The sequence below is a fragment of the Lynx canadensis genome, chromosome D3, assembly GCF_007474595.2.
Source record: "Lynx canadensis isolate LIC74 chromosome D3, mLynCan4.pri.v2, whole genome shotgun sequence".
Classification (NCBI taxonomy): Eukaryota; Metazoa; Chordata; class Mammalia; order Carnivora; family Felidae; genus Lynx; species Lynx canadensis.
In genome coordinates this window covers 77,549,392-77,564,772 of record NC_044314.2, presented here as the reverse complement: position 1 = coordinate 77,564,772, position 15,381 = coordinate 77,549,392, and the positions used below count along the sequence as shown (strand labels likewise).

At 49.6% G+C, this 15,381-nt stretch overlaps 1 protein-coding gene across 3 annotated transcripts in view; it reads right to left on the bottom strand.

Moving 5' to 3' along the window:
• Positions 1-4,975, bottom strand: part of PXN (paxillin) — a 47,347-nt gene extending 42,372 nt beyond the window's left edge. For 2 of the 3 annotated variants that reach the window (XM_030292454.1, XM_030292455.1), the window contains exon 1: positions 4,818-4,975. In XM_030292454.1, coding sequence (XP_030148314.1) covers positions 4,818-4,830 — 13 coding nt within the window. In that variant the 5' untranslated portion in view covers positions 4,831-4,975. The remainder of the gene's footprint in view (positions 1-4,817) is intronic. The other variant, XM_036064326.1, reaches the window with a different exon arrangement.
• Positions 4,976-15,381: the final 10,406 nt, after the last annotated feature.

Genomic DNA, 15,381 nt, shown 5'->3' with positions numbered 1-15,381 from the left:
CTATCCTGAGTGAGGAGATACCCCTTTTCATCAGGTGCTTTGTCAAGGTTTCTGGGAAAACTCAGCCCCCTAATTCTTTCTCTCTGTCTCTCCCTTCCAGAGTACGTCTTCAATTCTCCTCCTTAAAAGTTTTCAACAACTTTCTGCTCTGGAAAAGGGTTGGTGCAGCAAAGGACAAACACCTGAATGAAGACAGGAGCAAATCTGTATGGAGCAGGGGCACAGAGAGCTTGATTCCAACCAGAGAAGCCACAGGGAACAGGAAGGAAGAAGATGGATGTGGGACACCGAACAGAGGATGAGGCGTGTGGGGAGGAGCCAGGAAAGATGTTTAGCATCTAGAAATGTAACACAATCAAACCAACAGGCAACCAAGATCCAATCCAGTATCACGAGCAGAGGTGTAAAAATGGTTACAAGCCCGACTCTGCATTTAAACCCCAGCCCTGCTATTCTCTAGTTAACAGAACTTGGGCAAGGGGGCTAACCCTCTCTGTGCCTCAGTTTCCCCATCTGTAAAATGGGTAGTAGTAGTAGTACTAAGAACAGAACCTGCGCCTCCTGTGGCCAACATGAGTCAATGAAACAATGTGTGTAAAGTGCCCAGCACAGTGCCTGCATATAATAAGTGCTCATTAAACATTTAAACATTATGAGAAAGAGTTCTACGGATGTTTGTTATTATTAGTGAAGGCGCTGAGACCAGGACAACACAGGGAAGAGCTGGAACAAGTGTGAAGGTAGGAGGAAGTCTTTCAACTCTCTGGCCTTGGAGCAAGGTAACAGGCCCTTGCTGGGTCAGCACACTCCATGCGAAACGTGAACATGGCGGAGAGGCGCTGCGTGAGTGCCTCAGCGGTAATTCTGGCTTTTCGTACGTAGGCCTCTCCTGCCAAGGACCCCCCCAGCCTCCCAATGCAGGGCCATCACTGGGGAAGCTGGAGGCAGTGCTTCGATGTTCTCTTGGAAGACCTCCAACCCACAATGGCAGAGCAGCCCAAACCTCTCCACACTGGGCTGAAGCTGTCCAGACAGCAGACAGCTAAGCACAACAGAAAGGGCACCTGCTTAGGACTCAAACACACCAGGGTCTGGAGCCCAGCTCTGCACCTCACTGGTGCATTGCCCAGAAGATCTGGTGTTGACGAAGAACACAACATCACTCCACAGCTGCCCCTGCCACAGGCCCAGCAGCTGGATGCCCTGACCCTGGCCTAACACACAGAGACACCACAGACAGACAAGCCCGAAGTCCAGACTTTCCATGGAAACAGGGAGGCTCCGTAGTCCGGAATGCCCCAAGCAACTCCCCTGCCCCCCTAACACTCCCCCTAAGGACAATGAGGCACTGTTTTTCAGAGGGTCCAGACTGCTGAGAAGCTGAAGGAAGACATGTCCAGATTCTAGAAGCAACTGGGCATTGCCAACAGCTGGCTGTCCCCCCTAGAAGAGATGGGAAGGCAAAGCTATCAAGGTCTGAATTGGACCCACCCTTTGCCACAGATGCCATTTCCTCGGGATGGCCCCCAGCACACAAATTTCAAAGGTAACTAGCAATTACTCAGCAGGCTCAAGGCTCATCCTCCAGTTAGTCACCTCACTGAGCATTTAACCTTATTATGATTTTGATGACCAGATCTGGAATTGGATCAGTCTGGGTTCCAATCCCAGCTCCCCCCAGTGAACCTCCCAGAGCTCAGGTTTCCACATCTGTACAGTGGAGATAAAACATCTCTCTCTCTCTCTCTCTCTCTCTCTCTCTCTCTCTCTCTCTCTCTCTCTCGGAATGGCGGTGATCATACCCATAAAGTGCTGAGTCTGATGCCTGTCTCCCATCAAGCACACGTGACTATTACTGGACCGCAGCTGTGGTCACAGCCCCCCAAGTGCACTAAGGAACATGAACGAGGGAGAGTGAGGAGTTGGGTCGGAAACGGTAATCAGAGTGCATCTCAGTGTTGTGGGAGCTCTGTCCAGGAAACTCCAGCCAGAACTCAACAGGGCGAACTCCGGGCCAAACCAGCGTCTAAACAGTAATGGGAAAAGCCACCAGCAGCCACCCCGCAGCACAAAGCAGAGAGAACACACAGGCAAGGGCAGTGTTGATGTTTTTCTGCCCAAAGAGCTATAAATTCGTAACTTATTAAACAGCACGTGGTGAGTCTGTCACCAGCAGCTAAGGGGACGGAAGAGTTCCCCAATTTTTGTTTTGAGACCCAAAAAAACAAAGTCACAGCAGAGTCTCTGCCCCCTCCAGCCTTGCCACAGGACAGACCATAAACTCTCCCATTTCAGGGACTCTTCAGGGACTCACAGCTCTTCAGCTGTGAGAGCACTCTCAGGAGAAAAATCAAAATAAGCAGCCTGGCCTTTGTGTCCACCCAAACTAAGGAAAACAGCTGACAGGCAGTGTGTTGAGCAGCCATCCAGACAGCTGATGGGGCCTGAGCACAGAGGCAAATTCCTCTCCCCTTCCTGCTCGCCCCATTGCTCCCACCCTGGGGCTCTGGGACTCCAGGGCAGCCAGGCGTGGCTGGCCTCCCGGGAGCTGAGGCCCAGGAAGCCCGGCAGCCCAGAAACAACTGCGGAGTCTGTGCTGGAAGGCGGCAGAAGTTACAGGTGGCAGCCGTCACCCCCTGAGACTCCTCCTTCACATGCTGCCTACCCCCCTCCTCAGGAAGAAAGGCCTCTTGGTCCACGAGAGCTGTGGGACCGGGCTTCTCTCTAGTCATGGTTTTGTCATTCTGTGGCTGTGCAGCCTTGGGCAAGTGAATCACCCTCTCTGACTCCCAGTTTTTCCCATTCATAAAAGGCAGGCAGTGATGACAGCAGTGGCCCTAAGGGGCTCTTATGAAGGGCTGCTGTGAGAGCGGGACATGCTGAGGTACGGGGAAGCCCTCCATAAACTGCAAATTTCAATTCCTGTCACCCCCTATACCACTCTCCTCTCTTTCCCTGAGACTAGCTCAGTCTCCTGGCCCCAAATGGAAGACCATCAGGGGACAGGAATTCTGGACTCCAACAGCAAACTCTACAAAACCTTCTCGGACCTTCAAACAGCACTGTGTGGAAGGGACTGCACAGAAGCAACAGCACCACATCAGCATTTTAGAAACTGTAACTCTGCTCCCCAGTTCCTGCTGGGAAAGCATCGAGACTTTCAGATCCTGATTCAAAACCTATCCCCCCAGCCTCCTTTCAGCTTATCTTTTATGTGGGGGGGGGGGGGGGAACCTGCCTGCAAGGCACGCCAACCTGGTGTTGGAAAAATGGGTGCCAAGCCTGACCCGAAGGCAGAGAACTATGCTTGGCAGCCATCGCACTCCACAAAACAGGCAGGACTGGACACCATCCCCAGCGCCGGGATCTCTCAGCAGCGCCCTGATCTTTTTCAAAAGGAAGCTGGCGGTCCTCCTCCCTGTCCGCTTGGAAGTCCAGTACCTACAAATAGCCAGTCTTAACTTAGTGCCCTGTGCGCTTGGGGGAGGCCCGTCAGTGCTGTCTGATGAATCTGCTCCTCAGAGCCTGGGACAGAGAAAGCATCAATGGTCACACAAGCCACCCACAGTCCAGAGAGGGAAGACAAGGCTCCTACAGAGAAGAAACTCCCCCCCCCCCTCACCTCCCCAGCTCGGAGGCCCTCCAGCTACAGGCATGAAGGGGAGGGACAGACAGTGAAGAAGTGAATCCTCTCACCATAGGGTTCAGGCCACTCAAGGCATTCCTAGAACCCTGGCCTCAACCCCCTCCGGTTTCGTGTCTGGTTTCAGGAGATACTTTCCCCTGCCCTAACACCAGGTCTACACAGCACTGAAAAGGGTAGTTTTGGAGCTCCGATAACAAGAAAACAGTAAAACTCTGTTCTGGGCATCCTGTCCTCTTTACCTGCGTGGCCTCCAGCAAGGTTTGATGCTAGGGGGTGGGGGGGACTCTGCCAGCCCCGGACAAGTCCAGAGATGGCCATACCTCGGGGCCCACTTCCCACCGCATTCCCCTGGCACTGCACCAGAATCTGGGAGTGGGGGAAGAATCATGTCTCCCCAGCTTACTCTTCTAGGATTAGGCTGATCTGTGATAGGAAAGGGGAGGGGCTGGCCCACAGAGTGGACAGGACAGTCAGCGAAATGGAGTGAGCAGCCCATGAAACAGGGTGCCCAGACCTGGGGTTGGGGGGGTGGTTAGTGGGGACAGATGAGAAACTTGTCTTTGTGGGGGTGTGGTCATCGGAGGCTCATCTCTAACTTGTGAAATGAAAAGGGTGGGCTTGGAGGGGCTATCCCTGAAGTGGGGGTGCCAGTCTGTGAAGTGGGGGTCCTCAAAGGGGTGAGAGCCGGTCCTGGAAATGAGGGACCAACCAGGAGTTCAGGCAGCTGTTCCCCGAGTTGGGCGGCCGATCAGTGAGGTGGGGGGTGAGGGAACGGTCTGTGAAGGGAGGGTCCCACAGCGGGGGGGAGGTGGTGCTGTGCCGGCAGCGGGGGTCCGTCCCTGGGGCGGGCGGGGCGGGTCCCCGAGGCGCAAGCTGGCCCCTGAGGCTGGTCTGGGAGATGGGGGTGGGTCCCCGAGGTCCCGAGTCCGGAGGTGGAGCCGTCCCCGAGGCGGGGGGTGGCGGCTGTGAGGACCGCGGCGGGGCCGGCCTGGCAAAGGACTCAGGCCGGGCCCGGGATCCCGGCCCAGCGGAGCTCCATCAGGCAGCGAGCAGAGCCAGGACCCGGGCCGCCGGAGGAGGGATCCCGCAGCCCCCGCCGCCAGCTCGCTCCCGCCCGGCCCGAGGCCGCGCGCCCCTCGCACCCTCCTTCCTCGACCTCCCGCTCACTCACCGAGGTCGTCCATGGCGGGACCGCGGGCGCCGGGAGCCGGCTCGGCGTCGCGCTCGCTGCCCGTCCCGGGGCCGCTCCTCTCCGCCCCGCAACTTTTCCGCCGCGAGCCTCGGCCCGGAACGGAACGAGCCGCCGCCGCGCGCCCCCGCGCCCGCCGCGTGCCCCGCCCCCGCGAGCACGCGCGCCCCGCCCCCCACCCGCGGTCGCCCCCGCGAGCAAGTTGGCCCCGCCCCGTGCGCACGCTAGCCCCGCCCCGCCGCAGGCCCGCGAGCGCGCGCCCAGCCGGCGGCGGGCCACGCCGGGCGGGGAGGCGGCGCCCCCTTGCGGCCCAGCTGGCGGGTGGCGGCCCCCACCCCCCTCACCCCGCCCAGGCCTTCCGGCCCTGCTGTCAGCCTTTCTGTCGGTCTCAAAGTCACAAGCCTGACCGTCTGGCTGACAGATCCATCTCCTGTCTTGACATCTCAGTCTGATCTGTGTCTGTCCATCCATCGGTCACTCAATCATCACATATCAATCCACTGGAGAGTCAGATTTGTCCACCTGTCTGTCTACCTATCTACCAGTAGGTCATCTCCCAGGAGGACCATAAATCAGTACCAGGTAAAGCAAGGAACTTTTGGAGGACCTTTCTTGGGGTTGCCCTCTGGACCGATGGCAGTGCAGCTTGCAATCCAGCCTTTGGGGCCAGATCCAATACTTTCTTCTTTTTTTTTTTACATTTATTTATTTTTGAGAGACAGAGAACAAGTGGGGGAGGGGCAGAAAGAGAATGAGACACAGAATCCAAAGCAGTCTCCAGGTTCTGAGCTATCAGCACAGAGCCCAGAGCCCCACGTGGGGCTCAAACTCACAAACCTGAGATCATGACCTGAGCCAAAGTTGGTCGCCTAACCGACTGAGCCACCCAGGAGCCCCTGGATTCAATACTTTCAAAGTTATATATCCTTTAATCTTCCACATGTCTACCCTCCCTAGAGGGAGACCTTTCCAAAACTCTGCAAGGAGCAGAAGGGACCCCACCTTAGATATTAAGGGGCAGACTTCAAGGAGATTATACCCAGTGCCAGGCACAGATTTCCTGAAACACCCACTCACTCAGAGATCAGGTAATAATAACAGCTGCGGTTCATGGAGTGCCAGATACTATACAGCTATTATCTAAGTTAATTCTCATAGAGGCAGTTATTACTATCAGCCCTTCCCCATTCTTTGCAAAGGGCAATGGTAGTTTGTTGATTCTATATAAAAATACCCTGAAAGCAACACTTCAAGTTCCCCTGCCCACAAGAATCCAGCCCCCAAGCCCCTCTGGGTCAAGTCAGATCCTCCAGGAAGCAGATGTTGAAATAGAGTTGGTGGCCAGCGGGGGGGGGAGGGTTCCGCGGCAACAACCATGAAGGAGAAAGAGGAAGAAGCAGAATTGGACGAGAGCTTATCTGACAAAGATAGACAACCTATCAGGGAGCACCAGAACAAAAACTTGTTAGAGGATCTCCATTGGGCAGAAGTATTCAAGCCCCAGGACCCCCAGCATGTTCAGCCATTGGCTGGGGATGCCCTGGGAGAGTGTAGCCTCTTCTCGATCTGAGTGACAAGTTCTTTCTTAAAGGCAGAACCAAGCAGCTCACTTTTGGCTACCAGGTCCTCCTATGTTAAAATTCAAGAGCCAAGGCTGCCCTTCCAACACCTGTAATGTACCTGTTTTGTAAGCACTACTCACTACTGCAGTTTACATTTAGTGGTGGGATTCTTGGATCAATGTCTCGCACGTGAGGACAGGAACCATGTCCATTTCAGCTCACCACATAGCCTTTAGTATGTGCATGGCTTATAGGAGGTGCTGCTCAATATATATTTTCTGAACGACTAGTGGACACTATACCTGACACTTGGAACAAAGCAAACCACATAGTCCCTTTCCTCAAAAGTTCACAGTTTAACTGAAGAAACAGAAAATAAGTAGTGAGGTCATTCATTAACCACTCAAAGGTGAGACATTTAACGGTGCCTGCACTGTACCAGGAGCTGTGCTCAGGGTGGGGATACAGCGATGAATAAATCTGATATGGTGCCTGCCTTCTTCAGGTTTATAGTCCAAAAGGGCGGGCAGAAAAGCAAACAAGCCTGTATGAAGGATGGCCAGTCTCACATCATTCCCCACTGCCTAGAACAGCACATGCAAATGTCTGTGGGCAAGACAGTGGCCAAGGTGCATTGAACTAGAAGGAATTCGCAGCATGAAATATGAGGCAGGGAGTGATAATGAGGAGATAGACGGGTCACCAGGGACATATTTTTTTATGTTGCTTACAGGTTGATACAGTTACATTTAGGATATAGTGGATTAAATAAAACATTAATTTACTTGTTTCTTTTTATCTTTTTTAATAGGGCTACTAGAAAACTGTAAATTACATATATGGTTTGCATTTTGTTTCCACTGGATATGTCTGAGTTAGAGAATGCTTAGTGGGCCACTATAAGTATGCTTCCTAAACATTAACATGCATTGACAGACAGTGCTGAATTCAGGGTCCCCAGGGTGAGGAAACAGCCCCGGAGAAAGCAGATCCTCCAGGGTCATTCCATCGCCAAAGGAGCAGAGGCCCATCTAGTCTGTGGATTATCTCTGTGCTGCTCCTTCTGCCCTGATGGCTATGGATGTCCCAGCACAGTGGTGCTTGTATTCAGTAGCATGGGGTAAAGGTTAAGTGCGTATTGGTCAGGCAGAGGGACTCCACCTAGGTTCAAACCTCAGCTATGCCACTTGCTGGTGGTGAAGATCTCTGGCCATTTGCTTTCTGTGCCTCAGTTTTCCTCCTCTGCAGTTAGACGAATAATAGCCACCTCCCTGGGCACCTGGGTGGCTCAGTTGGTTAAGCGTCTGACTTCACCAAAGTTTGAGCCCCGCATTGGACTCCACATGGTGCAAAGCCTGTTTAGGATTCTCTCTTTCTCCATCTCTCTCTCTCTCTCTCTCTCTCTCTCCCCTCCCCTATGTGCACTCTCTCTCAAAATAAGGAAACTTTTAAAATTAAAAAAAAAAAAAAAAAGCCACCTCCCAGAATCATCGTAGGACTAAATGAAATACTACACATTTAGGACTTAGAAAGGTCCTTGTTATCAGTAAGCACTCTCTGGCTCCACTCTACCCACTAGAAACAAAATGCAAGCCACATATGTAATTTAAAACTTTCTAGTAGCCATATTAAAAAGGTAAAAGCAACAGGTAAAATGGATATTAACGTATTTGATGTAATCCAATATATCCTAAATATTCTCATTTCAACTTTTAATCAGTATAAACAACATCAGAGATTTCTCACTTTTTATTTTTCATGTGAAGTCTTCGAAATCCAGTATGTATTGTGCATTTAGAGCACATCTCAGTTCGACCAGCCACATTTCAATTCAAGTGCTCAGTAGCCACATGTGGCCAGTGGGGACCCCGTGGGACAGTGCAGCTTTAAATGTGAGCTGGCATCATTATTTGGGGGGATATCAATCTAAAAGCCATTTCCTTAGAAAATCACTCCCTGACCTGCAGGGCCCCTGTTATTAAGATCTTTTTTTAGGGCCCTGGAAGCACTCTTGACAATTATAATTAAACAGTTCCTGTGCACTAGTCGTTTGCATTTTCCCATCTCATACGTACTAGACTCTAGACTCCAGGAAGGCAGAGACCATGTCTTAATAGTGCACTGATTGACACGCAGAAGAAAGAAGGGATTCAAGGGGGAAAAAAAAAGATTTGGAAAGGTGAGTCACTTGGGTGGCTCAGTTGGTTAAACATCTACCTTTTGGTTTTGGCTCAGCTCATGATCTCGTTGTTCATTAGTTCAAGCCCCGCATTGGGCTCTGTGCTGCCAGCATGGAGCCTGCTTGGGATTTCTCTTTCCCTTTCTCTCTGCCTCTTCCCAGCTCTCTCTCTCTCAAAATAAATAAAAATAATAAATAAATTTAAAAAAAAGATTTAGAAAAGTAAATTCCAGACCTTACAATATAGATGTGGAAGTTTTCTTTATACTAGTTGTTCACTGTAGGAAGAGATTTAGGGAAAAAAAAACAAAACAAACAGATCAACTAAAAGATAAAAATTAAATGTCCGTAATATAAAAAGAGCTTGGCATGCATCCTTAATTATTTCCTGAAGATTGTTTCCTAGGAGTGGAAGTGCTGTATCAGAGATTAAGTGCTCTGTTTGTCGGTGTTTCTGCTGAGTGTTGACAAAGTGCTGTCCGTCCCAGTTGTGTCCAGATAAATGTATAATCGATATTCCGTGAGCACCGACTGGCGCACAGTACCTTAGAGTGACCCCATGAAGAATCCCCCTTCCCCTCAGATGGGGTACAAATACCACCAGAGGAATGAGAGATGTGTAAATGGTACAGAGAGATTTCTCATTTTTTAAAAACATTTTTTAATGTTTATTTTCAAGAGAGAGAGACAGACAGACAGAGCATGAGTGGGGGAGGGGCAGAGAGCTAACTGAGCCACCCAGGTGCCCCGAGAATTCTTATTTTAATAGTTATGTATTCATGTGTATTAGAAAATTACCTAAATAGCCCATAAAACCACTATAGCTGTGAAGTGTGCAGGTCCACTTACACGTGGATGTTTTTCAATAAATACAGTATTGCAATTTAGGATGAGGCCAAGTTAAATGAAAAAGTAGGTCATTTACAGAGAAATATTTAAAGTTACAGCGCAGTGAGTTCTTAGTGACAGCAGAACTGGTGATGGAGCTTGGGACCCTTCCCGATGCACAGCCACTCCTCAAGGGCACTGCGTGGTTGAAGGAGTTGAGCTGCGACAGAGAAGCACTGCGGGGGGGGGGGCGGGGGGGGGTAACTGAACAATGAAACATAAAGGGAGACCTCAGCTGAAATCCCAGCTTCCCCGTTACCAGTCTCCTCCATAAGGTGGCAGCGGTGAGTCGTCTTCTCGGTGACTGACAACTCCGTACCTGCCTGGGGAGGGAGGAATTTCACACAACGAATCATTGGGACAGAAGGGATCTCAAGAGACCGTCCAGGCTTTCGGTGGGTGAAGGGGGCTGGGCTTCTGCTCCAAAGCTGCTCCACCCTCTGTGTCCCCATGTCAGCTAAGAGCCCCACATGTTGACAGGTGCACACCTGGAAGTCATCACTAGTCCCCCTTGTCCTCACCTCCCACAGCCAGTCCTGCTCACCATCTACCAAGGGTAATCGGCAGCCCTCTCCTATTTCCACCTCCAATGCCATCTCTGTAGTGGCAACAAAGCCACCACCTGGGATTACTGCAACTAAGCTCCAAACTGGCCTCCTGGGGCCTATTTTCCACCCAGAAGCCAATGTTATCCTTTTTAAAAAATCAACTTTATTAGGGCGCCTGGGTGGTTCAGTTGGTTAAGGGACTGATTCTTGATTTCTGCTCAGGTCATGATCTCATGGTTCATGAGTTCAAGCCCCGCGTTGGGCTCCGCACTGACACAGTGCGGAATGTGCTTGAGATTCTCTCTTTCTCTCTCTGCCCCTCCACTCCTTTCTCTCTCAAGAATAATTAAATAAGCATTTTTAAAAATCAACTTTATTGAAGTATAATTTATACCTAATAAAATGCACCTGTCTCAAGTGTACTAGTTCAATGGGCTTTGATAGATGTTTACACCCATGTAACCACTGCCTCAATCAAGATACAGAACATTCCATTGCTCTTTCCTGCCTCTTGCATTTGATCCCGTCCTCTGACTGCTGGCCCCAGATAACCACTGATTTGCTTTCTGTGACTAGAGATTACTTTGCATTTTCTTTATAATGTATTTACAGAAACAGAATCATACAATATGTATTCTCTTTTTTGCATGGTGTGGGGAGGTCTGGCTTCTTTCCCCCAACATGTTCCTCAGATTCAACCACGTCATATGCACCAAGAGTTTGCTCCGCACCTGGGTGGCTCAGTCAGTTAAGCTTCCGACTTCAGCTCAGGTCATGAGCTTTGAGTTCAAGCCCCACGTTGGGCTCTCTGCTGTCAGTGCAGAGCCCACTTCAGATCTTCTGTCCCCTCTCTCTCCGCTCGTCCCCCGCTTTCGCTCTCTCTCAAAAATAAACTTAAAAAACCTTTATTTATTTTTGAGAGAGAGAGAGTGCACCTGTGTGTGGGGGAGGGGCACAGAGAGGGGGAAAGAGAGAGAGAACCCCAAGCAGGCTCCACACCGTCAGCATGGAACCTGACGAGGGGCTCGAACTCACAAATCATGAGATAATGACCTGAGCCAAAATCAGGAGTTGGACGACCAACCGACTGAACCACCCAAGCGCCCTGAGTTTGCTCCTTTTTTTTGCAGAGTAGTACTCCTTTGTATGGATGTGCCACACTTTGGTTCCCCACTGTCCTACTGATGGATATTTGGGCTGTTTTTCCAGTGCTGGCCACTATGGATAAAGCTGCTATGAACATTCTTAGCGAAGTCTTTGTGTGGACATATGTTTTCCTTTCTCTTAGATAATCACCTAGGAGTGGAATGGCTGGGTCACAAAGTAATGTCTAAAAAATGTACATTGTCACATTATTATTCCCTTGCTTCACCAGTTCAGTGATTTCCTGTTGCACTGCGAGTAAACCCAAAATCCTCACCAGGATCTCCAAGGCTGCACCCCAGATCTTGTCTTCTTCGTCTCTCCTGATTCATGTTGCTCCGTTATGTCCCTCGAGCACCGCAAACTAGTTCTGACTTTGGAGACTTCACAGCTGCAAGACTCCTTGTGGAATGTTCTTCCCAGATCTTGGCACGGCTGTTCCTGCTCATCACTGAGGTTTCATTTCACGAGTCACCTCTGTGGGTCCTGGACATTTTATCTACAATCCCTCCACCCCCCTCGTCAGACCCTATATCCCTTTATGCTGGTTTATTTTAATTACTTTCACCTTTTGACATTATGTTCTATATTTATTTGTTTACCTGTTGATTATGTGTCTCTCCCTCCCCCATTAAAATGTCAGCACTATGAGAAGAGGGACTGGGCTTATCTTCTTCACCAGTGTCCAGAATGGCAGCTGTTCGGTAAATATTATTTGAAAGAAGGAAAGGGTGGGGACACTCTGAGGCATAAAGAGATGTGTTGCCTGGGATGTGGGCTTAGTTGCATGCTCAGGATGAGACCCAGCCACTCCACCACAGACCGTTCACAGAGTTTCCCAGGACTGACAACAAAGTCTCAGGTACTGGGACCTTAGCCACAGTGCTGTTTTTTTGTTTGTTTTTTTAAGATTTAATTTAAAAAAAATATTTTTTAATGTTCATTCATTTGAGGGGGGAAGGGGCAGAGAGAGGGAGACACAGAATCCCAGAATCTGAAGCAGGCTCCAGGCTCCAAGCTGTCTGCACAAAGACCGATGTGGGGCTCAAACCCGTGAACTGTGAGATCATGACCTGAGCTGAAGTCGGATGCTTAACCGAATGAGCCACCCAGGCGCCCCTTTAAGATATAATTTTTAAGTATTCTGTATACTCAACGTGGGGCTCCAACTCATGACCTCGAGCTCAAGAATCACACATTCTACTGGGCCAGCCAGGCGCCCCTGCAGTGCTGTTTTTAAGAGCAGAAGACGGGAAACAACCCAAATGTCCATCCACAAGGGAATGGTTAAATAAACTACATACAGTCCTACAATGGAAAACTGTGTAGCCACAGAAGAGATCCAGGAAGATCATTATGTACTAATATGAAACAGTCTCCAAGATCTAAAAAATAAAACTGAACAGTGTGTGTAACATGTGTATCATTTGTGGGGGAAGGTGGGAAACAATATATTTGTTTATGAGATGCTCCTATATGCTGAGAGATCTGGAAGAATACATAAACACTATCGTTAACTGGCAGGGGGTGGGGGAGTGAGAGCAAAGTGGTTGGGCGTCAGGAGTGCGAAGCAATTTCACTAAATACCCTTTTGAGTCTTCTGAACTTTTTTTTCTGAGAGAGAGAGAGAGAGAGAGAGAGTGTGTGTGTGTGTGTGTGTGTGTGTGCAAGTGAGCAGGGGAGGTGCAGAGAGAGAGGGAGAGACAGAATCCCAAGCAGGCTCTGCACTGTCAGCACTGAGCCTGATGCGGGGCTTGATCTCATGAACCGTGACATCATGACCTGAACTGAAATCAAGAGTCAGACCCTTAACCACCTGAGCCACCCAGGCACCCCATTGAATCTTCTGAACTTTGAACCACATATGTGATCTTACCCATTCCCATAGTGAATTAATATTTTAAAAATAGGGGCGCCTGGGTGGCTTGGTTGGTTGTGTCCAACTTCAGCTCAGGTCATGATCTCAAGGCTGATGAGTTCAAGCCCCACGTCGGGCTCTGTGCTGACAGCTCGGAGCCTGGAGCCTGCTTCGGATTCTGTGTCTCCCTCTCTCTCTGCCCCTCCCCTGCTCACGTTCTCTCTCTTTCTCTCTCTCTCTCTCTCTCTCTCTCTCTCTCTCAAAAATAAACATTTTAAAAAATAAAAATAAAAAATAACATAAAAATAAAACACAGGGGCACCTGGGCGGCTCAGTCAATTGAGCATCCAACTCTTGATTTCAGCCCCACATCGGGCTCTTTACTGAGCGTAGAGCCTACTTAGGATTCTCTCTCTCTGCCCCTCCCCTCCTTGTGCTCTCTCTCTCTCTTTCTCTCTCAAATAAAAAAATAAAATAAAATAACATTGTAAATATGACACTGCAGATGTTTGCATGAAGGGGAACCAGTAGCTTAAGAGTGATTCAATTGAGGTTTGGAAATATTTCCTGGAAAAGAGTGAACACTGACCTGATTTTTGAAGAACAGGAGGCAGTTGGTGGGAAGGGCATTCCAGAAGGGGCTGGTCTTCAAAAGAGCCCCAGAGTAAGGGCAGCAAGAATGAAAGGTTCCAGCCTCCCCTGCTTATCTCTCCAGGTGGTTTAGAAGGCGAATCCTAGCAGGCACTTCAGTCCTCTGGGAGGAACCCTTAGGGTCCAGAAGTCATAGGACAGACAAGGGTTTAAATCCCAGCCTTGCCACCTGCCAAGTGTGTGACCTTGGGCATGATACTTCATCTTTCTGAGCCTCAGTTTTCTCATCAGTGAATGTGTATGAGGTTGCAGGTGTAATATGTATCTGGGTGGTTTGGGGCAAGTGGCTTAACCACTCTGAGCCTCTGTTGCCTTAACTGTAAAATCTGGATAATAAAACATATGCCTCCCAAGGTTGTTATGTAGATTGAACAACAAGAAAAATGCAGAAAAAGAGCTGAGAAATTAAAGCTCTAATTATCATGGGAGAACCAAAGTGGGACTTTAGGGCTGGGAGAGAAAAAGGACAGATTTGGGAATCTATCCAGCCACCAAAGGGTTGCAGAATCAAGATTGTGAATATTATTAATAATATTAATACTTGTCATTACAGAATCATTATTTGGAATAATTATTTTTATTTTTTAAATTAATTTTTTTTGAGAGAGAGAGAGAGAGAGAGAGAGAACGAGCAGAGGAGGGGCAGAGAGAAAGAAAGGGAGACACAGAATCTGAAGCAACTCCAGGATCTGAGCTGTCAGCACAGAGCCTGACGCGGGTCTCAAACCCACAAACTGTGAGATCATGACCTGAGCTGAAGTTGGATGCTTAACTGACTGAGCCACTCAGGTGCCCCTATTTTTATTTTTTAAGTTTATACGTTTTGAGAGAGAGAAAAGACCAGCAGGGGAGGGACAGAGAGAGAGGGGGACAGAGGTTCTGAAGCGGGCTCTGTACCGCCACAGAGCCCTATGCAGGGCTTGAACTCATGAACCAGGATATCATGACCTGAGTCAAAGTCAGACAGTTAACCGACTGAGCTACCCAGGCGCCACAGAATAATAATAATCTTTAAAAAGAATAATCAGGGGCGCCTGGGTGGCGCAGTCGGTTAAGCGTCCGACTTCAGCCAGGTCACGATCTCACGGTCCGGGAGTTCGAGCCCCGCGTCAGGCTCTGGGCTGATGGCTCGGAGCCTGGAGCCTGTTTCTGATTCTGTGTCTCCCTCTCTCTCTGCCCCTCCCCCGTTCATGCTCTGTCTCTCTCTGTCCCAAAAATAAATAAACGTTGAAAAAAAAAATAAAAAGAATAATCATTGGAAACATTTACTGTTTGACATGTGGGATGCACCGTGCTATCTTTTACATCACCTCATTTAATCCTTGCAAAAGTCTAATGGGGGTTTCATGCCTGTTTTACAGGCCAGGAAATTGAGGCTTGTAAGTGAAGTCACCTGCCAGAGGCCCCATTAGGTACAAAGTGGTAAAGTCAGGATTCAAAGCCAGGACTCTCTGACTTGAGAGTCCATGGGCCGGCTCGTGAATGGGAGCATGGGGGGGGCGTGTTGCCGATTGTTGGTAAGTTGGAGCTCCCCAGCTGGCTTGGACACAGTGCCTTAGGAAGGCCCTGCTGCCTCTGAATTGGGAGGGAAGACATGGTCTGGGTATCTTACCATCCTGCTGAAATAATCCTTCAGGATACCAGCATAAAACACAGTGATTTTCTCTGACCTCTAACCTCATCAGGGGACCCACTATGTCTACTTTCTCCCTTCTCA